This window comes from Strongylocentrotus purpuratus, unplaced genomic scaffold (genome assembly GCF_000002235.5).
Source record: "Strongylocentrotus purpuratus isolate Spur 01 unplaced genomic scaffold, Spur_5.0 spur5_scaffold_6, whole genome shotgun sequence".
Classification (NCBI taxonomy): domain Eukaryota; kingdom Metazoa; phylum Echinodermata; class Echinoidea; order Camarodonta; family Strongylocentrotidae; genus Strongylocentrotus; species Strongylocentrotus purpuratus.
Genome location: NW_022145612.1, coordinates 43,089,278 through 43,114,946, shown reverse-complemented (window position 1 = coordinate 43,114,946; position 25,669 = coordinate 43,089,278). Strand labels below are relative to the sequence as shown.

The 25,669-nt window shown below is 36.1% G+C and overlaps 1 protein-coding gene across 1 annotated transcript; it reads right to left on the bottom strand.

Moving 5' to 3' along the window:
• Nucleotides 1-8,292: 8,292 nt before the first annotated feature.
• Nucleotides 8,293-25,468, bottom strand: LOC592354 (HSPB1-associated protein 1). Its single transcript, XM_031000022.1, has 7 exons — nt 25,306-25,468; nt 23,596-23,748; nt 22,244-22,404; nt 21,596-21,729; nt 20,146-20,398; nt 17,331-17,456; nt 8,293-9,647 (listed from the first exon to the last, which is right to left on the bottom strand). The coding sequence occupies exons 1-7, from the start codon at nt 25,466-25,468 to the stop codon at nt 8,832-8,834; spliced, it is 1,806 nt and encodes a 601-aa protein (XP_030855882.1). The 3' UTR covers nt 8,293-8,831.
• Nucleotides 25,469-25,669: the final 201 nt, after the last annotated feature.

Genomic DNA, 25,669 nt, shown 5'->3' with positions numbered 1-25,669 from the left:
TGAAAATCATGTGATATCACGAACATTTATAAATCACTCGTATGACATTGAAAATTAGTCATGGTTGGATTTTATTGGGGGGTAGCGCCCTCAAGCCCCCCCCCCCCCACCAGTACGCCAGTGACATAGGCCTATATCCGCATTTCAATCAAACAAAAATAAGTTGTGGCATAATAATCTTTCTCCAAAAATGAAAAATGTTTTAGGAAATATTAGGAAATAAAATGAGTGAAAAACAAACAAATAAAGAAACAATGACGTGAATTTTAAAAAGGGTGAACGGAAACAATATAACAACTAGTGAACTATCTCATAAGTCATATTAATGTCCGAAAATCTTTTTCCTTGTCTCCGATCTCATCACGACATGAATTCGTCACAGAGTTCCTACTGTCCAGGATTGCTACTTTTGCGCTTCGCGCTTAACATTTAACTCGTTGCTTTCTAACGCTGCGTCTTTGCATTTGGCGCACTGCATTTCTATGATGATGTTGATTGAACAAATTGAATAAATTCATCAGTTCCTGATGAAGCCGTATGAGCGAGGTTCAATTTATTCTTATCTCATAATACAGTTGTCTCATTTACTTCGTATAATATATGTATGTATTATGAAAATGAGATAGCAAAATGTGTATAGTGATGGTTATCTTGCTAGTAATAACCATTAACTACTCTCATCGGGTTCTCATCATTAATTTTTTTAGTTTTTTTTTTAGGGTGAATTATTGGGGGGGGGGATGATTGTACAGGCCATCCCCCCACCTGAAATATTGGGGGGGGGGGGGGATATATCCCCCATCCCCCGGGATCGACACCCATGATTGCGATATTAATCCTAGGGATAGGAGAAAATACAATTTGCTTATGACCCTAACCCTGTCAATTGGGACAGGACCAGATTCATATTGACAATTTGAAATGTTCTATATAAGGACTCGCATTCGTTCACTTTATATCAAACTATTTCATAGCATTAAATAACTTCTTGTTCAAAATTAAACGAAAGAATTCTCATAATTGTTCATTTTGCGATAATGAACCCGAGACTTACTTACATCTTTTCATTGAATGTCAGACTGTAAAACCCATTTGGGATGATACCATTAAAACTATTAATCAGAAGATTAATAAGGTAGTGAATTTTTCAATATTTGAAAGAATGTTTGGCTATGAAAAGGATATTTTTGACCTATTTATTTCTTATGCTTAAATACTACATTTATCTATGCAAATTTCAAAGTAAAATACTCAATTTTCAGAACTGACATTGACTATAATAAAGATCTTAAATATCGTATTGCAAAAAAGAAAAACATATCGCCCTTGCACTTTAAAATATGGAAGTTTGTTTTATAATTGTGTAAATGTGCATGTTTTGCCTCCATCTTAGTGTAAATTTACTTTTGGTGAGGTCTTGATCTACGTTGTACTGCTTTTTTGTAATCTTTTTACAATTACTTGTAAATATTGTGATTTTTTTTATTGTACATGTATTACGCTGGGTTCTAGGACATCTACCCCTGGACATCCACCCCCGGATAACCACCCCAGTCAAATACCCTCTAGGAAAACTACCCCAGGACAATTACCCCCTAGGACAACCATCCTCTATAACAACTACCCACCGGAAAACTATCCTAGGGGGTAGTTGTCCGGGGGTAGTTGTCCGAGGGGTAGTTATCCGGGGTATTTGTCCGGGGGTAAATGTCCGGGGTGGTTGTCCTAGGGGTAGTTGTCCTAGGGGTGGTTGTCTTGAGGGTGGTTGCCCTAGGGGGTAGATTTCGTCGGGGGTAGTTGTCCTAGGGGGTAGTTGACTGGGGTGTGTTATCCGGGGGGTGAATGTCAAGGGGGTAGGTGTCCGGATACGGAAAAATATCGTTTACCTAACAACAGCAGAAAATTCGAGAGCTACCACAGAGAATCCCATTCTGTTATGCTCGATTGTCAATACAGAGCAATCCAATCGTCTTTCTAATTATTGATTTGTATATTCGTATTACATAATTCGTCCCTATTTTCACGAAGTGACGGTAGTGAATGATAATCCCATACAATTTGCGTGCGGATTTTCCTCACTACCGTCACTTCGTGAAAACAGGAAAGAATTATATCAATGTGATCAAACATGTATTGTACATTATCTCTCCCGTTGAGAGCCATAAAGGTCTTAACTATATTCCACTGATATGACGCTTTCATGTCATTAATAAGTCTCCTTGCAAGGTTTCATTTCAAAATTGACAAATAAACCTTGTGCCAAACTCTTTATAGATTGTTTTTGTTTTCCATTTGTTCTTCCCTGTCACAAATTTACGAGGTAAACAGTCACATTTTCTCAAGGCACGAAACTATTTATCTATAGTATAATTTAATGCATACGTCATGAAATTATATTTTGCTTTATTTATAAATATGTTTGCACTATATTCTAATTTATCATTGTTCCATGTCCTTTATAAGATTATTTTCACGACTTTCTTTAATATGGTATGCTTCTGGTTGTAAGACATTTGGAGAGAAGAACAATACGTTTTGAAAGCTGATTTTGTTATTGGATATCAGATTGAATATCTGACATCGAATTTCCTTCTTGGCAAAAAGATAAAGAAATAGAATGTGAAATAAACAAAGTTTGTTATCGTTTCTTTACAAATTAGCATGGAACACGAGGTCATAATGATCTCCAAGTTTCACCTTTTATGGGACAATTGTGCCTACTTTTGTTTCTCCCTAGATTCTTTGCTGCTCAGGTCTATATAATTAGATGTCCGGTCACCATTTGTGTACGTGATTATGTCTACAATCAAATTCATATCAAATCAAAATTTGATATTAATCGATATATTTAATTCAGAAATGACACAAAGAAAGCCTTTTATGAAAGAGGTGATGTCCATTTAATAAATAATGGATCATTAAAGACAAGCAATCATTATAATCAGGCATACAATCACTGATAATATTTTTTTTGGAAAGAAAGAAAAGTATCCAATATATAATATACTTGATAAAAAGAAAACCATTTCCTTACAGATTTCAAGTACTCATTGTCCCCTCTCTCTCTCACACACGTGCATGCCCACGCACACGGACCCCACATACACGCACCCGGAAAATTGCATTAAAAAAGTGCCCCAATACCTTATCCCTACGGACCCTAACCACAGCAAACCTTCAGCCCCTAGATATTTGCTCTATATTTCGAGGGTTGTTCCTAACTATCCTAAGCTCTGGCAGGTAGAATTTTACTAACTACTGGAATCCATAAAGCCCCACCAGGGGGGTGTTTCGCAAAGATCCTTAGTTGAACTTAACTCTAAGTTGGACTTACAAATTATGGAGAGCCATTTGTAGTCTAAAAATAAAATACATTTAAAAGCAAAAATTCAAATATTTTAGACTTTTTATAAATTCCACATCAAGAACATGAAATCTCCTTGATAATAAAAAAAAATGAATGATTTGAATCAACATTCTATGCCTTTTAAAATAACTTTTACACAATATTTTCAAAGATGCTAACGGCTTTCCATAATGTTTAAGTCCAACTTAGAGATAAGTTCGACTTAGGATCTTTGTGAAACACCCCCCTGGTCTGTAAGATCTGCTTAATACATGTTTGTGTACCTATGCATATTCGTTCGAAGCAAGTACAAGTACATGTTTATCATTTACCTTACATATTTTGATTGAGTGACTGGGCCGTCGGAATAACACTTTCGGTTTAATGAATAACTCATTGAAACGTGCTTTAGTGTCATTTGCTCTTTTGTTCGTATTGTCTGCATAGGAAACAAACAAAATTTATAAATGGACTTTCATTAAAACAAAGAAGATGACAAAAGATTTTGAGCCTCAACAATGATAAAGGTAGATTTAATATTCTCGACATATTGTTAAATACCAAGGATCCTTCCAAACTTAAAGGGAACAACAAAAAAAGTCTAGTTACAAGGCTAGTCAACACATTCACAAAAGGCTTACATAAGAAATTATTTTCCCTATACGCTCTTTAATCAATATCAATTTACATGTGTAAAATACATATTTTGTGTGATTTTAGTATACTTTAACGATTAGTGTACATTTTGTAGTCCCCTGTAAAGTGCCTATAATTTATGTAAACTATAACAATCAATTTCAAACTGGAGGTTATTTAAAGCCTATCTGCATTAGTTTGGCCGGGAGGGATTAAACCTCCCTGCATGGTTACTGATAGGTGGCTATCTCCTTACATCAGCTCTCAATTAACATAAGAAAAAGGGAACCATGAGGGACCAATTGTCACCGATTAGGCATTGTTTGCTATATCAGGTAGCTATAAGTAGTGCAGTGTGGCTTTAAGACATTGCCTCCCAATAAAAGTACTAAATAAGGAACACATCGTTGACAGTAGAAAAGCAATTGTTAGCATTTTTCACCTTTAACTTGCCCCCCCCCCCATGCTATTGGGTTATCATTTAAAAGGGCAATCCAATCCTTCTACTAAGTTCATTTGCATGAAAGCAGAAAAATGAGATAAACAGAAGGAAACAGTTTGAACTATCAATAATTTCTGTTTTTCTCCCAATTTCCTTCTCCCTTTGGGCACTACTCAAAAAATATATATAATAAGAATAGCATATTATTATAGGTCCTCTAAAAAGAAGGACCCTCTTGAATCATACATATTTGAAAAATTGATATTTTAGTCATGTTGTGTCTTGGAACAAATATATAGGAAAAGTGTATGCCTTACATCACAGAGGCATTACCGATTCAGTCAATATGAAGAGCCATACCTACAGTGATAGTTTAAAAAAACCATTAACTTTTTACATTGTCTGATTTCATTCAAACTTTCCCGGTCTGCTTCCTGATTTTTCTGCTTTCTTCTAGAGTAGTCTGCTATCAAGTTTAGATTTCCCTTTAGAGTAAAATACACAGGACTTTAAATGATACCGAATGCAATTATTAGTATCTTAATCACACAGAAACAACAGATATATATCAGTAGTCAAACTCAAGTTTATTTCCAAACTGGCCAATATGTCCCGTCCTTAAAAGTGAAACACATTTTAGACCAGATGCACTTACCTTCTTTCAAAACAGGAATCACATAAATAAAACCAAACAAACAAACATAATTGCATAAATTACGAAATAAGGTATGTCAATAATGTTATACAAGGGTTGTTATGCTGACATTCAATTAGAACCCAAGCCCTCTTCTCATGCCCTTTTAGAAAACCTACCGATAATAACACTAAGATTACCAAAACAAAGTCCTCTCAAGTATTTGAGGTCTGTTTGCGTTAATTTGTCTTTCATATAATGGCATTAATTGTATAACTGACAAAACAACAGACTTTAACAGTCAATTATTTGTCATTAAAAAATATCACTAAGAATTCATCTCTGAAATAGGGTGTGTCAATAATGTAATACAAGAGTTGTTATTCTGACATTCATTAGAACCCAAGTCCTCTTCTCATGCCCTATTAGAAAACCTAATACCGGTACAACTACATGTAAGTACAAGTCCTCTCAAGGATTTGAGGTCTGTTTGCATTGATTTCTCTGCAGAGGCGGCCCTCTCGGGGGGGGGGGGGGGGGGGGGGGGGCAAAGTGCCCCCACTTTTTCGAGCACCCGAAAAGTGCCCCTTTTTACATAGGAATAGGGCCACTTTTACTTTGACAAGTGCCCCTATTAATTTGTAAAAGTGCCCCTTTTCCTTTGACAAGTACCCATTTTCCTTTGCAATAAGTGTCCATTTTTATATTCTCTTAAGTGCCCTTTTTAATCTCTAGTAAGTGCCCCTAGTTAGGTACGAGAAGTGCATCGTTTCACTTTTGATAGGTGCCCCTTCCCCTTTTAATAACTACCCCCATTTTAACTCGGATAAGCGCACCTTATATTTGCACATGTACCCTTTTCCCTTTCTAATAAATGCCCTTTTTCCTAATGATAAGTGCCCCATTAAAAAAGAGCCCCCTTCTATGGTAAATGACCCTTTTAGTGTACAAGTTACCCCTTTTCACTTCAGATAAGTGCCCACTTCACCTCTGATAAATGCCCTTTAAAATCTGATTGGTGCCCATTTTCTTTTAACTAAGCACATTTTCCTTTATTACAAGTGCCCCTTTTTCATTCACATAAGTGCCCCTTTTAATATCTGGTCATTTGCCCCTTTTCAGGTGCAATAAGTGCCTCTTCTCACCTCTGATAATTTCCCTTTTAACAATATATAATAATATCTTATATGCCCTATCAAAATCTGACGAGGGCCCCTTTTCTGTCGACAAATGCCCATTTCCTATTCTCATGACCAACTTCTTTTTTTTTTTATCCCTGGTGAGTGCCTGTTTTCGAGGGTGTAAGAAGTGCCCCATTTTCACCTCCGATAATTACTCTTTGTACTTTGGCACATGCTCCTTTTCTTTCCTGAGAATTGTCCCCTTTTCCTCTCATCTTTAAATGCGCCCTAGCTAATTTCAAGCGAATGAGAGCAATTTTGAAATACTTACTTACAAAGTCTTCTCAGTCTTCCGTTATGAGAATGTGCTTATAACCCCATTAGGATCCGGTTTTTTTCCTCTTTATAAGATGTAATTTTTCGCACTGCGACCTCACACATCTTAAAATATTTCTTCGATTTTTAGACAATCAAACCCAACTGCAAAGCATGATGCTCAAGCAATATCTTGTATGGTGTATAAAATGAATATTGAAATCTTCCCTGATAATTGTAATCACTATGTAGGGGAATATACCAATGTCTAAAAAATTGTATATTTTCGCTTTGAGATTTCCCTTTGTAGGTGCCTTTTTTTCTCCAGAAAGTGCCCTTTTTTCTTGGTGCCCCCCCCCCCCTTTGGAAGCCGCTCGGCCGCCCCTGTTTCTCTGACTAATGTCATTAATTGTATAACTGACAAAACAACAGACTTCAACAGTCAATTATTTGTAATTAAAAAACATTACTAAGAATTCATCTCATTACAAGAACTCATAACCACCCACAGGAATATTTATTTAAAAATCAAACAAGAAATCATTTTTGTACAAATTATACATCTCACAAAAAAAATGCCTTCGAGAAATGCTATCACATCAATAAAAACTTAGCTTCTATCTATATTCACTGCAATCACATGGCCATCCATGCTTTGCTAACAGCCCTTTTCAATTGTTTAACTTCGTTTAATTGTATAACTGACAAAACAACAGACTTCAACAGTCAATTATTTGTAATTAAAAAACATTACTAAGAATTCATCTCATTACATGAACTCATAACCACCCACATGAATATTTATTTAAAAATCAATCAAGAAATTATTTTTGTACAAATAATACATCTCACTAAAAATGCCTCGAGAAATGTTATCACGTCATTCAAACTTAACCTCTCTCTATATTCCCTGCAATCACATGGCCACCCATGCTTTGCTAACAATTTAAAATGGCCTCTTCAATACTTAAATGGCCATTTGCAGAAATTGTTTAACCTCGTTTAGAAATGGTACTTATCTAACTTGAGGATAGTTAAATTGTCATTTGAAGAACTACTACAAGGAAAGAAACTGCAGATGCCATACATGCTCAATTAATCGCCCATTAAGTTTCTTGATAATTAAAAATTAGAATCCTAGTGCAATTAATAATTTCTCTCAAAAATTCATCGCTGGTGAGTGCCTGTTTTCGGGGTTTCAGAAGTGCCCCATTTTCACCTCCGATAATTACTCTTTGTACTTTGGCACATGCTCCTTTTCTTTCCTGAGAAGTGTCCCCTTTTTTCTCATCTTTAAACGCGCCCTAGCTAATTTCAAGCGACTAAGAGCAATTTTCCCCAAAAGCTTGCTCGCTACGCTTGCACGCATCTAAAGATGAAATACCTACTTATCAAAGTCTTCTCAGTCTTCCGTTATGAGAATGTGCTTATAACCCCATTAGGATCCGGTTTTTTCCTCTTTATAAGATGTAATTTTTCGCACTGCGACCTCACACATCTTAAAATATTTCCTCGCTCGCTTCGCTCGCAAACGTTTTTTTTAGACAATCAAACCCAACTGCAAAGCATGATGCTTAAGCAATATCTTGTATGGTGTATAAAATGAAACAAATATTGAAATCTTCCCTGATAATTGTAATCACTATGTAGGGGTATATACCAATGTCTAAAAAATTGTATATTTTCGCTTTGAGATTTCCCCTTGTAGGTGCCTTTTTTTCTCCAGAAAGTGCCCTTTTTTCTTGGTGCCCCCCCCCCCCACTTTGGAAGTTGCTTGGCCGCCCCTGTTTCTCTGTCATATAATGTCATTAATTGAGGATATTTAAATTATCATTCGAAGAACTCCTACAAGGAAAGAAACTGCAGACGTCATACATGCTCAATTAATCGCCCATTAAGTTTCTTGATAATTAAAAATTAGAATCCTAGTGCAATTAACATTTTCTCTCAAAAGTGTATATGACCTTTTCCCAAAAATTTGAATTTTTTGATTTTGCATAAATCTATCAAATCATCCGTAACTTAAAATCTTCATCTAAAAATCCAAGATTATTCAACATCACAACAGCAAGTTGTTATGTTGAATTATCTCACAACATCACATCCAATCAAAATCACATCAAAATATCAAATCAAATCAAATGTATACCCTGATACTTGAAATAGGCCGAGTTCTGAGAATATCTTTTCCCTATTGCAAAGTCAAAATGAAAAGCTATAAAAATAGAATAATTTCTCATAATAAAGAGTTGTGTATGATATCCCAACTCGCAGTATCCCAGAGATACATGTAATACTAGCAGTAATTATTAAGATTGATGAAATTTATTTCCTCCACTAATCATCAGGTGTTCTAGTTTGTTGTTTATCCCGCACCTTCTCTAGCAGTCCTTCCCTCAGTAAAGCAATTATATTTGGCTGTGTCAAGCATTCAACCAGTGTTGCCATGGTAACATCAACAAATGAATCTGAAGTCTCAAGCGTAGCGCTGGAGGGCACGCCGGTCTCTTGCTCAATTTTCAAATTAGCACAGTCATTAGCTCTGCGTGATGCGGTAAGCTGGGTAACAGACCCATGGCAGGGAACAGGGAACACCGACTGCCTAGCAACCATCATCCCACTCCCGGGTATGGTAACATTGTCACAAAGCTTAATTCGTTTGACAGAGTTCGACTGATTTTGCCCTCGGTCCTTACCCTCCATTCCACTCTGCCCACCACCCGGCTTCACGCAAGTGGAGTCTGAATCGACAAGAAGGCCTTGGGTGGACCTGCCATCATCAATGGGGTCTGTCGTAATAGGAGGCGTTGAAAGGGTAGAAGGATAATAGGAATGAGATGTTTGTTGGTAACTGGACATTCCCTTGGTGTTTCCTAGATTCATCGCCTCAACGTGTGATGCTTTCTCACCCATGTTTACACTCGCATCACCCCCATTCTTTTCATCGGAATCAACATTTCTTTGAAACTGTTCCTTTAAGGTATTTCTCTTGCTAGCTTGGCAGTGTCTCAAAGAAGGATCTCCTTCTTTTAGATTTATCAAGGCTTCTGGCATGTTTTCCTCCATCTCGTGTGATGTTTTTGAGTAATGTGTAAAGGCTGCATCAACTGCATCACCAAGCAAAGCCAAATTGGTACTTGCGCTTGTAGCCTCCTAGAAATAAGAATAAAATTAATAAAAATTGTAAATAAAAAGTAGTCTAACACAAAAATAAAAAGGTATGGAGAACAGCATATGGTAAACAGTAGTGTGTTCATAGTTTGTTCAATTACTGGATAATCCCAACTACGGACAAATGACCAAATCACAAATACCTAAATAATCAACATTCCTCTTTTTATATGAATCTTGCGCTGTGTCTTTGTTTCTTAATCTGGCACTTTTCAAAGATCTATCAAAGAATATTGAGTTACTACCTTTCAACTCCAATGCCAACATTACAATACCAGAACCACAAAACCTAACTCAACTATGTATGTAAGCCGAAAGAGACGAGATCACGGTGAGAAGAAATAAAAGATGGCTTCTTCGACACTAAATAATGGAAAAATCTAAAAATCCTTTATTTCCTTTTCCCTAATCAATCCAACCTTCATCATAAAGCTCTTGATGATGAATATTTTTTTGGGGGTGAGACGTAGAACAAAACCTATGGGAATAGGAAACTTCAGTAGTCAGCAGGTTAAATGTGTTAATACATGTTACAGAGATGAAAAATTGAATAACAAAGCAATAACAGCATAAAACAAACAGAATGATTTTTGATACATAATAACTATTTCCTTGTGTTTCTTGTTGCCTCTGACTTCAGTATTCTATCACCTGATTTATCTTTTCTCTCTCACTGGTTGGTCTCATCTCTTGAACAGCATATTAACATTAAAAAAATTATCCCTCCCTCTATTAAACATAAAACAAATATTTAAAGAAATCGTCAATGGTATTTTTCATTTCTGTTTATGCTACATATAGATCATGTTCTTAGATATGTCGATTGAACCATAGATTATGAAACGATCCATTATGTAATGACCTATTTTTGTACTTTCTAAAACATTCAACAAGGGGCCCATTCCTGTGGCATATTACGATTTTAATTATATCCCAGTGGATTAATTGTTTCTGTAGAATACAATGGCATTGAACAATACTTTGAAGAAATATCTACAAGTAGGGATTTTGGTGTAAAAAAAAATGATATGTTTATTATATAGGTCAGATATGTCGCATGAATTATGTAAACTAGACTTTGTGTAAATGTGACTTTTTAATTCCTATTGATGCCCATGAGATATAAATAATTCACTGCAAGTTGCATACATCTTGAGAAACTATTTAAACTGTCTATCAAATTACAATGAACATTTGACCTACAATTTAATGTGCAAATTCTGTTTTCACTGTCTTGATTAATAATGTGCACAATCATATTTGCATTAATAAAAAAAATATTGATTCATGCATAACTCCAAACAGGAAATTTGATCACATGACAGTTTCACATAATGTGTCCCATCTGACCAATGAACAAATATAAATTTGTTAATTAAAATTGTTATTTGGTTCTAAATGAAAAATCATCTGGATTAGTTGTCTGGTTTTCTTCAAACTTTGAGAATTATTTCTTCCCGATATATTTTCTTCATTTTTTCTGTAATCATTACCAATATATTATATATTCTTTTGTTGTTGCCAAATTCAACTTTGTGAAACGGTCAGATTTTCAGTCAAGTGTTTTCACCCTCAAATTGTTATCTTTCTGGCTCACAGCTTTTACATAAAATTGAGCAATTTCTCCATCTCCAAATTAGAATAGCATTTTTTGTCAAAAGTTTGTCAAATAGCTTTTTTTGTAAAAAAATTGAAGAAGCTACATGTATGCTACTACTTAATCAGAGTTTCATACCGATACTAATTAGGCTCTTAGACAAATACATGAGTAAGGAATTTAAAAAAACAACTCAAATACTCAATGCACACACATAATGCCCCTTACAGTTAAAAAAAAAAAAAATAGCATGGAAATTAGTAGTAAACATTTCATCTGTTCGTAGCTAGAAGGACATCATTATTATCAAAAATAAATGGATTTAATACTATTTTGGCTCTTATCAGATATATTTTCATTAGACTTATACCTTATAACTCACTTTAACGATTACAACTACACATACATGTAACTACAATAATCTCATCTAGGATATGCTTCTGTAAGTGTGTTTATGAAGAAAGGAGATATTAGTTCCAAGAAACCAATATTACATTCCTGTGGGCTCTAGCATCAGAAGGCATTTTAATTTACAAAGGAAATATTAGTGGTAGATGGGACTTGGATATCAATAATGTCAATAACACTCTATTTCCTCTCCTTAGATTCCATAGCATTATTGCGATTCTAGGACAATTACCCCCAGCCAATTACCAGCAGGACAATTACCCCCCAGAAAATACCCCCCCCCCCCCCCCCCCCGTTACATCCACAAATGTAATAATGCCCACAAATGTAATAACGCCCACAAATGTAATAACACTTTACCCACAAATGTAACAACACCCACAAATGTAATAACACTTTACCCACAAATGTAATAATTTCACCCACAAATGTAATAACATGTCATGGCATGGATTAAGGAAAATCGTCTTGTTCTTAACACTGAAAAAACTTGTGTCATGTTAATAGGCTCTCCTGCTAATCTCAAGAAAATTGAATCTTTCACCATTTCATTAAACGGCAATTTGATCAAAAGAGTTCAATTCACCAAATGCTTAGGACTTTTGATAGATGAAGAATTGAAATGGTCTAAACAAATCGAAAACGTAAGTAAACTTACCCAGAAAAATATTAGCATGATAAAGAGAGCAAAGAGTTTTTTGCCTCAAAAATCCTTAAAGTTACTTTATAACAGTCTAGTGTTGCCACGATTAGATTACTGCTCTGTTGTATGGTCGAACCGATTTCATTCTCATACAACTAAGCTGCAAAAAATTCAAAAGAGGGCCGCAAGAATAATATTGAACAAGACATATGACACACCGTCGGCTGATTTGTTCACAAGTCTTAAATGGATGACACTAGACAAGCGGTTTGAGTTAAGTCGCGTTATGATGATATATAAATGCGTTCATAACTTAGCACCCTCTTACCTTCAGGTAGGCTTAATCAATCCTAATGATGTACATGAGCATCATACAAGGCAAATAGACAGTGGATGTTTACGTGTGCCTAGATTTCACACTGATTGTTATAAGTGTAGCCCAATTGTTTCTTCCATATTTGAATGGAATAAGCTAGATAATTCTTGAGAACGGCTTCCTCTGTCAATTCATTTAAGAGATTGTTTAAACAAAGTTGTAATTTGTGAATGGCTCAGCCGTACATACACTACGTGCATGTTCTGTAATATTTACATGTCTTATTCACATAATTGCGACTTAATTAATATTTTCCTATTGACATTACTGCTTACTAGGTTAATGATATATGTTAATTTTGCAAACGAGTATTAATTTTGTAACTGTTCTGTATAAATGTTATAAACGATGTAAATATGTTCATTCAGGGCCCCATGGAAGACCACTACTTGCTGGTGAATGGGCTACCCTGTCAAAAGATCAGAAATAAATAAAAAATAAATAAATAAATAAATAACCACTTTACCCACAAATGTAATAATTTTGAATCACCCACAAATGTAATAATGACTTTACCCACAAATGTAATAAATTTGAAGTGATATTTTGAATCACCCACAAATGTAATAATGACTTTACCCACAAATGTAATAAATTTGAAGGGATATTTTGTCGAATTTGTTCAAAACAAAAACCCTGTAATAAAGCATGGGTATAGCTAACTACCACCTAGCTAACTACCCCCGGACATCTACCCCAGTCAACTACCCCCTCCCCGGACATCTTACCCCATCCAACTACCCCTCCCCCCTGGACAACTAACTCCCCTCCAACTAACTCCCCCCCCCCCCCCCCCCCCCCCCGGACAGGGGATAGTTGGATTGGGGGGGGGGGGGTAGATGTCCGGGGGTATTTGACGGGGGGTTGATGTCTGGGGGTAGTTGCAGGCGCGTACCCACGGGGGGGAGGGGGGCGCACGTGCCCCAGCTAAAATTTCCAGGATCGGTTGAAATTTTGTAGACCCCTTTTTTTTACCTCGATCGATTTAATGTATGTGCCCCCCCCCCCCCAAATATCAAACTCTGGCTACATGCCTGGGTAGTTGCCCGGGGATAGATGTCCGGGGGGTACTTGACTTGGGGTAGATGTCTGGGGGGGGGGGGGGGGGGAGGGGAGGGGGGTATTGTCCGGGGTAGATGTCCAGGGGTAGTTAACTGGGGGGGGGGGGGGGGGGGGTTATCATTCTAGGGGGTAGTTAGCTGGGGGTAGTTGGCAGGGGGGTAGGTGTCCTAGATTCTCGATTAGAGATTATGTCTGACATTTCTTTCGGGGGAGTCCCCTCTCTTGTGGTTGTAGCTCCATGGTAATGAGCAGTGTCAGAACACTAAAGTTACAACAAATCACAGCAATAAACAAAACTGTGACGGAGACGTTCTTAATATTGAGCACTTAAATCAGGCAGATATATCAATTACTTCATTGTAGTACAATATCCAGAAAGACCAGAAGATATTGTAGAAATCAAAAGCATAGAACAATAAAAGCAAGTGGCAAGGACTGCTTCTTCTGTTACGAAAGTGTGTACTGACCAAAATCAGGTAGGTTCATGTTATTTATATACAGTGATCTATGGGAGTTGAGTGTTTCAGAAGTAGGGAAAACTGAAATATAAATGTGTTTTGTTTGTATTTGCCTTTGAATAAATTTTGTTCTCATGAATTCACACCGTGTACCGCGTACCAATTGGTAGTCTTCAGTATAAGTAATTGATACGTTCATCACATGAAGAAAGGTAATTCATTCACGCACTCATGAAAATATAACATCGCAATCAAACGTTTCAATGTCACTAATAGCGTACATATATATATATATATATAAATATATGTTACATATCGTGAACATATTTCATAATCACATGCATAAAACAATCAGCGACAATATTTAAATACATTTAAGGTCACTTATTCAATTACTTTTTTTTCTACGAACATTGAAATTCAGGATATTTGTGGGCGTTAGAATATTTACATGATTAAGAAATCGTCGACGGTCAACGAACCATTGAATCGGTCCCTCCTCTGTGTGTTATATATATATGGACCATTTTGACTGATTCGTCAGTTCGTGTGACCGCCGACCAATCATTTATTTGTGACGTGTTTCATCCACATATGTAATAATGTAATTTATTTTTAAATGAAAAAAAAAGAGGAATAAGATGGTGGGTCTTAGTTTCGAAGATTTGTTTAAATTTCTATTTCCTTTGAAATAACCGGGTCTGGAGGAAAGACTATGCTCTATACCCATGTTATTCCACAGAAATGAGATGGTGAGGTCTTAGTTTGAAGATTTTTTTTCTTCTTAATAACCGAGTCTGAAGTAGAGACTACGTTCTAATCCCATGCTTTATTACCGGGTCGTAATTTGGAAGATGGAGGGGTCTTAGTTTAAAAGATTTTTTTGTTGTTTTGTTTTGTTTTGTTTTGTTTTGTTTTTTGTTTGTTTTTTAACTTTTGAAAAACCGGGTCTGGAGGAAAGACTACGCTCAATACTTATGTTCTTCCACAGGAATAAGAAGATGGGGTCTTAGTTTTGAAGATTTTTTAAAAGTTTTGAAATAACCGGGTCTGGAAGAAAAACTACGCTCTAAACCCATGCTTTATTACCGGGTCTTAGTTTGGAAGATGGTGGGGTCTTAGTTTTGAAGATTTTTAATTTTGTTTGAAATAACCGGGTCTGGAGCAAAGACTGCGCGCTATACCCATGCTTTATTACAGGGTTTTAGTTTTAAATTCGACAAAATATCCCTTCAAATTTATTACATTTGTGGGTAAAGTGGTTATTAAATTTGTGGGTGAAATTATTACATTTGTGGGTAAGTGTTATTACATTTGTGGGTGTTGTTACATTTGTGGGTAAAGTTTTATTACATTTGTGGGCGTTATTACATTTGTAGGCATTATTACATTTGTGGGTGTAACACCCCCCCCCCCCCACATTTCTTGAAAATCAAAGGGAAATCCAACCCAAATAAACAACTACTCTAGAAGAAAGGAGAAAAATCAGAGAAGCAAACAGATAAAAGTTTCAATTAAATCTGACTAAATAAAAGCAAGTTGTGAATTTTTTAAAGTTGTAATATCACTATACGTATGGGCACTTCAAATTGGCTGAAGCGGTAATGTCAATGTGATGTAGTGCCAGACTACTTTCATATCTGTTCCAACACATAAATTTTATATGAATTGAATTATAAATGACTAAAATTTAAATTTTTCATAAAATCATAGCTCAAGAGGGTCTATTCGTTTTAGAGGACCTATAATAATATGCTGTCTATATATTTTTAGTAGTGCTCTAAGGGAGAAGGAACTTACGAGAAAAACAGAAATTAGTGAAATTTTTGTACTTGCAAATGGGAGAATTATCCAATAAGTCACAATCCACTGACCAAACTCCCAATTCGAGATTCGCATAGACTTAGTGATCTCATATTTCAAACATTCATAACTTCCTTACTATTGGTCTAATTCATTTCAACTTTTGCCTTTCTGTTTCTGTTATTTTTCTGCCTTCATACAAGTCAACTTATTACAAGGGTTGGATTGCCCTTTAAAACCAGCTTGTTATCAGGATGGACTTCCCCTCTGATGAACAGGGGGTATTTTTTTTTTTTTTTTTTTTTTTTTTTTGGGGGGGGGGGGGGCTGCATTTTTCAGGGGGGAGGGAATTTTTGGGAGGGTTATCGTCCAGGGGGTAATTTTCCTGATACACATTATTGCTCTCCTTCTCATACATGTACCTCCTTTAAGAATGCCCAACAAAATTACACAATGCCTCAAAGATATCACCCCTTGACTCAGATGATTGATTGATGGAATTGGTTTATTTAAAAAAATAAACATGAAATGCAGCTCAAGGCTGATAAGGCTTTTTTTACAAATTAATCAGATATTTATTGTTTGGACTACTTGCATAACTAATCAATATGATATGTGAAGCCCCAAGCATCGCACATTTATCCATGCAACTGAAGTAAAGAGACTGCATTCCTCAAGCTAAAAGGGCTGTGCCTGTTTAAAAGAGTCTATCACTTCATACCCTTCTAGCTTTCAACAGATGATATTTTGTTTAGTTCATTTTGCCAAAGATATTGAATTTCATTAATTCATCACATTTTGTTATACACTGTACATTGAAAAAAAGAAGGAAACTGCAGAGGCAGGCATGACACATGCACATGTACATAAATCACCGGAGCCATGCATAGCGAGTAATGTTTGAATATATTTACATTTTTCCACCCAAAATTGTTAAATTTGTGTTTTTTTTAACATACTTTTGATACTTACCCTGCTAATAGAGATAATTATTCAACACAACCCATCACATGAATCGGAAAGTGACTAACGTCTATTCAATTCTTGCATTAGTTTCATAAACATTTTATTTAGTGAATTTCTCACTTCCGGACTGCCCACCCCCACATACCAGACATATTACTCATACTTTCCATTTCCTAATTGAGAATCTCATTACTCTACAAATCAAATCAAATCAAAAGCAAATCCTTATAATGGTTGAAATTGTGATTAAGTTGTCCTTTTCCACAATCAACGCATCACAAAAATTAATGAACAAAAACAAAGATCTTGAATGTATATATCCCTAGGCCATCATGTGAACGTGCTCACTCACCTCTGTGGGATTAAGCCATCGAGCGACGCTTTCCTGATCATCAGCTTCATGTCCTTCCAGCGACATCAAGCCGCAAACCAGAGTTCGAGCGATGGCCTCATCAACGCGACTTACATGGTCACTTTCCTGTCACGGATTATAAGGCATGATGGATAAATGTCACCTTGATACAAGTTCCTCTACGATATATAGTGACATTTACATGTTTCAGGATATAATTAACAAAAAATCAAGGTCTAAAATGCTCTTTTTCATAACCTGTTACAGGAAATTAATAAATGTTATGACATTTATTAAAAACGAGTTCATGCATGGTACTCTATTGAATATTACCAATACCGGTAGTAAATATGTCACATGTACGTGAGTCATTTCAAGTTTATCTTGCTTTACAATCTCTTCATGTGTCCTCATAAGGGATTACTTTTTGTTTTTGTTCTTGTTGTTGTTTTTCATATTAAAATATGCAGTGCAATTTTGGAATAAAAACCTTCCTAATTCAACAGAAGTGAATTAAAGTATTATGTTTCAGTGCTGTACCTATTAAAGAGGTAAAACCATTGGGAACCAACAATTTGCAAACAAAACATTTTTTCTCTTCATTTTCAGCCTTCAATTTAGTGCCATTTGTGTAGGAGAAGGGCTTCAACTTAGAGCAGAAAGAATAAGTACCCGGTATTGTTAATACTGAAGTGCTGAAGAAAAGACAATTGCATAACCACTAGCGAGCTGTGCTTTCCTTTTAATTTGCATTACCTTTCAAATAGTACTTCAATTCATTCTAAATCACTAGCATATACTTGGAATTACTTTGTATAATGCACTACTCTTACTATGAGAAGGGGTTTTCCCTGTTTCAAGACATGATGAAAATGTGCAAAGTGCCTACACTACTTTTGAAATGCTTGCATTTTCTATACCACGCCTTGTATAATTCAATTCAATTCAATTTACTTCAATGTACAGTAATATACATTGATAGGAAATGCAATATGTTTGGGAGGATTAGAACATCTGTTTGTCACATACTTCATACATGTGCACAGAAAGAGGTTAAAATGATATACTTTGCTTGTATCAAAAATTGTTGGCAGTAGTGGACTTAAGAAACTGTAGGTCTTTTTGATCAAATTTGAATATGAATGGCACTGGGAAGTCTGTAGTTCTAGACTAGTGGAACGAAAAATAATCGTGAATTTCATACTGGTAGTTCTCTTCATACACTTTATATTACATTTAAATGATAACAAATTCCTTTTAATAAATGACAAGAAAAACTGGAAGTTATTGACTATTACTGACTTATAGTGATATGTGATTCCCTTCCTCACTTTTGATCAATTACAAGTATATTTTGAAGTTCCTCACTTTTGATCAATTACAAGTATATTTTGAAGTTCCTCACTTTTGATCAATTACAAGTATATTTTGAAGTTCACATCCCCATAGTGTCAATTTCCTCTTGTCTTAACCCAGTGTATCTTAATGTTCAATGCATTCAGATGAATTCACAAAATAAGCCTTTGTATTCATAAACTTTAAAAAGGACAATACTTTTGATGAATTGTATAATTATACTGTACATGCTATTTTATCAAGAAAATTAGCAACTTTCATGTTTCAGAGAGGAAATTGAGTCATTCAATAAAAGTACAAACATCACTGTACTGTGCACAATCCTTTTCAAAAGCAAACTGACTTCCTGTCACTAGATGGCGCTATAAAAATGAGGTTCAAATGATTTTGAGAGAACCCCACAAAATGTATATAATAAAACAGATGTCTTTTTTTTGTGTGAATAAAAAATGTCATCAAAATCTAAAGACGAAACGATTTCTAACATTATGCACATATGTAATACAAGTTTATACAACATGTAATTTTTTTGATTGCCTTTCCATAGTATAACGATTCAACCCTTTCTGCTGTATATATTCTTTTTATTATCTAACCCAACTTGTGTGATCCTCTCTCTCTCTCTTTCTCATTGACCTTTTGAACAGTTTATAACTAACAATTGAAATGGTTTATTTTCATTTTCTATGACTCAACTAGCTCAAAACAATAACCTTGTGGATACCCTCTTTGTTCTTTTAAAGATACTTTGTCCCTTGTGCAGCCAACATCAAATTCTTTAAAACTTTGCAGGAATTATGTCATGTATGTCCTATCTGTGAAATTTAAACGTTAGTAGTGTCCTAATATTCAAATTATGCAAGGAAACACGTTTACTTTCTAGACTTCACTGTCAGACACTATTGAGTGAGTGACTGACTTCTATTTTTTTGGTGGTAATAACATACAGAAAATGAGCTAGGGTACATGAGCATTTGTCTACATCAATAACCCACTTCTTGTAATGGCCAAAATTAAACTGATTGAATCTTTACGCAGCACAAAACATACGACCATTCAGTACAAAGGTCTGAAAATCAAGACTATTACTTACTGGATTGCAATCACTTAAGTCACTTAAGTCGATTGGACAATAGTCGTAGTTTTCCCACTTATATACATTTTCAAGCCCTTCTGTTTAAAGAGAAGTTCTAAATTAATATTATCTTTCAAATGCCGTTGAAATTAAACCTTTTTCATTTTTTGGCCTGCAAATAGGACACAGCACCTCTCTTCTTTATATACATGCACAATTTATCAAAATCTGACAACATTTCCAACCTTTTCCACCCTCCTTTAAGGTACTGAACTTTTTTTATCCTTCATTGTATAAAAATATAAGAGTTGATGATAGCAACATGAACAGAAAAAGATCAAATTCAGTTAGGTGTAATATAATTGTTGTTTTCTTTCTACTCACCAAATCCATCCAACAGTTTATGCTAATAGATGTATCCAAGCTCTCCACAAAGTGCCACCAAGATTTGGGAACAAACAGAATGTCTCCGGGGTGTAAGACTGCTACATAAGGTGTAGCTCTGCCAAACTTGGGATGATGCTGGAGGTCTGGTGACCTCACATTGACCTGACTGAATACGCTTGATTCCTCGTATGGGATTCTGGTTGGGTACATCAGCTCCGTCTGGGATGGGGGAAATAGGTGCCATTTTTTCCTGGAAGGGGAAATAAATAGAATTTGTTAGTATTATTTACGTACCGGTACTGCAAAAAGAAAGAGAGAGAGGGACAGAGGAAGAGAGGGGGAGATAGGGACAGAGAGAGAGAGAGAGAGAGAGAAGATTAAGAATACATGTAGATCGAGAGAATAAGAACATTCCATCACTGGCATTCAAGTCTGAGATCAGATCTGTCTACTTCAGGATGAACATTTTTATTTCCTCTCCACCACTCCATGGTCAATCTACTGACTGCTTTCCCAACTCTTTTTCTACTTTGATTTCTCATTTATGCTTGTAATCAAGAACGGCGCACCTAATTGATGCAGATAAAGGTCATCTTTGATCCAGCTCTTAACAAGCACCCAGAATATATGACCAAGAAATGCCCTTGATTTGATTGGACTTTATACGACTTCTTACCTGTCTTTTTCTTCTCTTAGATTGAATCTATACATGTCTCCATGAAGTTTGAACAAGTCATCATATTTAATCCATGATATTCTGTATGAGGAATCTTTATTGAGTATAGAAGTAGTTCAAAACTAAGCCAATCAGTTCATCATCTTATAATTGAATAGCCTACAACCATAAGGCAAAAAACTGCTTTCATACCCCTTTTACAGCTTTCTTCTTCCTTTTCTTCTTCTTCTTTTATATTTTGTTATTAAATTTGGCTCTAAATATCTTCTATAATAACAGTCTTCACAACCTTTGTACCCATTCCTCTGACAAGTAAGAACTGTTAATTAGACCTATATTGATCTCTATATTATAATATACAAGCACACTTTACTAATCTTGTTGAATATGCTCGGATTGCAGTGTTGAGGGATCTTTTTTTTTTTGGGGGGGGGGGAGGGGCATTTTTCTGTCTCAGTTTAGGAATGGGGCTTGATATGCACATTGGTAGAGGTGTTGTGGTCCAGTGGATACGTTGCCGGACTGTCGATCACAAGTCCTCCCGCCACACTAATGTCCTTTGGCAAGACATTGATGTACATTTGCCACACTCCACCCAGGTGAAGTAAATGGGTACCTGGTAGGAATTTATTCCTTGAAATGCTAAAGTGCCAATGGTAGCCGTGCTATAGCCAGGGTAATAATCGGGAGTGCCAGGAGGGTCAAATCTGACTGACATGAGCGCTATACAAGAACCCATTATTATTATTATTATTATTGATTTCTATATACCTGCCTCGTATCTGAGCCACTAGGTTGAATCCGTATGTATCCTGATGACAAGGAGTGTTAGCACCCTCGCTGCCTATCCATATAGTACTTTGACCTCCATCACGGTCAAAGCCTAAATCCCTCCACCTCACATCCTGATAAAAGAAATGCAAAAGAAATCATCAATCCTCCAATTTGCTTACTTTTTTTTACAGTTACGATTTATTTTGAGCGGTACAACTGATTTATGTTCAAGTTTAATAAAAATATACCTTGAAAAAAGGTAACTTGTCATTTACCTTCGATGCCATTTATCTTTTATATGTTTTCCAAGTAAAATTCCTCCATCTAACACCAGTGTCCCAAGAACATTCAATTTCTTTCTTCATCTTTTTTTTCCCTCCAACAATATTTGATATCATTATCCCTCCCAAACTGCATTGTTTTAACTTTCAATCTGTACACATTCATGCAAAGCTAATGCATATAACACAGTGTGGCAAAAAATGCAAATCCTCTATCAACATTCCAAAGGCCAATGAAATTAGATATCTCAATCTGTTTTTAGTTTAACAGGCAATTTATCAACATTACATTTGCTGGTACCTTCTACATGTAGATAAATGTACACATGCATATCTACATGTATGTGTACATGTTATAACTCACCTCTAGAACACTAGGGCAATTCTTGAAGAGCTGTTTCATATGTTTGTAATCTGCATAGCACCAGTAACGAGATCTGTCGTAGAACATCAATGGATTTGACGACCCCTCACTAGTAGGATGTGCACTTTCTTCACTGTGCTTTAACCCGTGTACCTTGGGGTCTGTCAGAGAGAAGCGTGAAACAAAAATGAAAATGGGGACAAAAGAAATTGCAAGGAAGATTTATGAACCTATAAGAAAAAACTATTTGTACCGGTAATCAAACTTGGGAAAAAAGCAAAAAAAGAGGAGATACTTTACAGGATATATTACACAAAAGTTACTGACAAGTGAGTAGTTTTTGTGTGTGTAAAACAGTCATAGATCATTTCTCCACCGTGACTGATTTTAAGGATAAAGTAGACTTTAAGTTGGACTTAACTATGGCAAGCTATTCATGCCACTGTTTGCTCTCACCATTATGATCTTTAGATATTATATTTTCCTTCAATAATGAACCAAAATGGTAAATTTTGTAGATTTGTGACCATGATTTGTACGTCCTTTAATAGACCAATGCCAGTTAATGGTGAGAGCAAACGGTGGCATGAACAGCCTGCCATAGTTAAGTCCAACTTAAAGTCGATATTAATCTCTGTGAAACACACTCCCCCCCCCCCCCCCCCCCCAGATCATGCAATAGACAGATTTAATAACAAATTCAAATTAATGGATGTTTCTTTCCTGGGGACCTAGTGACGAGTTATTCCATTAACCTGTTATTAATGAATGAACTACAATATTGAGAATCCAGTCTGCATTCATTAGTTGTTTATAGCTGGAGGGGATATACCTAAGGTACTTTCTGATGAAGAGGTGCCTTCAAGACTATAACTCCCTTTTTCAGACTTATGCAAACTTCATGAAGCTTTATAGCGAGAGTTTAAAATGTATCCTTCAGATATTTTGTATGAAATTTTACATTCATTAGGTTCTGAATCTTCTTTGTAAGAGATGGAAATCTCAGGAGTGCTATTTTCATATTGCCCCAGAGGGAGCTATTTCAAAGCAACAGATATGATGTTCAAATTAATTTTGAATTACGCACAAATATTTGTTTAGTCTAGAAAATAAATATTTGGAATTAAATGTTTAGGCCTACATATATTTGTTAAAAGTCAATTTCCATTTGTTTTCTTCATTTGGTGGGAAGTTCCTAATAACAGACCTCTTCATTATACCACTGGAATCACGGGACTTCAGGTTTTTAGATCTGCAAAAGGGACACACCATCTTAAAGCCATTTTTATAAAGAACATAAGTTACATTAATGACATATAAGACAAATAAATCAACCCTGATGGCCCTCTTACCGTCTATACAATCACTGTCCGATTCTATAGATGGTGACATACATGATATAGTTTGCGGCAGGTCATCTGCTTCAGTGGAGTTCTGTCGACACCATTTACAAAAATCTTTCATTGTAGCTTCCTCATAAATGCAATCTCCCTCAAATTCAAAACCTAAGGAAGGAAGAAAAAAAGAAGGTGCTGTACTTGTAGAGCATATATGACTTATCGTGTTACTAATTCAAGTTAGATTTTTGTGCAAAGAGCAAAGTCTGATTTTTAATCTACAAATACTCTAGCACGTATTAAAGGTGTAGCTCTGGGGAGGTCTTCTGAGCCCATCTCATTTTAAAAATGAAATTGGTATTCTGAGACTGCTTTTTATCTCAGATTGTTATCTTTCATTTTATCAGTAGTAAATATTATTTCTTCTTCTTCTTCTTCTTCCTTTTGAGTACAGACCTCTTTACAGAGTATTATCATACTATACTGGGGGTGTGTGCAGGTGGACCACTACACCGGGGTTTCCCCCTACTCTTATACGAATAGTGCAGTGGGTTCTTAACGTGCAAAAGTAGTGACACTTCTCTACACGGGGCCTCCTTTTAACATCCTATCCGAGGGACGGAGTGTTTTCCACTTGACATAACCTGCGTCTATGAACAAGGGAAGGGGCACGTTAACACACAACGCAGGCTTCAGTCATCCGCCTGTGTGGGAGTCGAACCCGGGATCTTTGGTTCGACAGACGGACGCTTTACCGACTGAGCCAACTCGCCTCCTTTAATTATCAAACAGTCAACAGTAAGTTGAACAGTTACCAAATGTGTTTTTCCTTTTCTCTGAATCTTCTACCTTCTGTTGTCAATATCGATTCAAGATAATCAGTAGGGGCGCTGGTCCAAGAATGAGGATCGTCCCCATAAACAAGGATATCCTCATAAACGAGGACAAAATGCGTCCTCAAAAATAAGAGTTGTCTGCATTTTTGAGGACGTTTTTTTTCATCGGCGCTCTGGGGGTTTCATGTTACAGAATGGCCTGCTGGCGATGCCAAAAATGGATTCCCCGGGGGAAAATAACCCTAGTTCACCGTCTACTTTTATGGGTTGTCCGTCTTCCCAAGGATTTATTGCTTATAATGTGAAAGTCTCTGTACAATGTCAATGTAAAATGCATCAAGAAAATCATTGCAGAATCCATTTTTTGCATCGCCAATGCACCGATCAAAAATATGAAACGTCTGCAAAAATGCAGGCGGTCCTTATTTTTGAGGACGCATCGGTCCGTGTTTACGAAGACGATCCTCGTTTATGAAGACGATCCTTATTCTCGGACCAGCGCCCCTACTGATAATGTGATAATTCCCTGTGTATTTCATTGCTCAATTTGTTGAATACATTTTTCAAAATTATATCGGATCTGGATCTTATCATCTACTAGTCTAGACTCTAGTAAAATCCCTTAATTAATGTAACTCATGCTTTCAATCTCATTCAACGTATACAATATTTAACTGATCCAATGAAATTTTAGGCGAGCTCGCCTAATATTTCCTTGACTGATCTATTGAATAGTATTTATTCATGTATTGTACATCATGATCACTTAGACAAAAATCCGAAAGCGATTGCCACTACGGTCGCTTTGTCATTGCTGTAATATGTAAACATCCGCAGTTGCGTGTACAGTCTGCCTGAATGAAGTGAAGAACTGAATTGATAAACTTACCCGAACCTTCGACGTTTTTCCGACCTAAACGAAAGCGGATTTTATCATCTCCAAGTAATTCTGATAAATCTTCGACATCCCAACGAAAGCATGGCCATGACTTGGTTATGTCTTTAATGACTGTGGGTTCAGTCAATCCTCGACGTTTTGTGGAAGCTGCCATGTTCCCAAAAGGCCTGTCGCGATGTCGTCTGCTACGGCAGTTGCGCGAGGGCTTCTGCCTTCATATGTTGCACCTCTCTTTAATTGTTGGCTTGCCTGTTACAGCATTTTGATTTTCACAAGTCAGGGGTAGAAAATGATAATAATGATAATATGTCTTATTACCCGGGATGACCTCATCAATATTAACACCGTTCTCCAT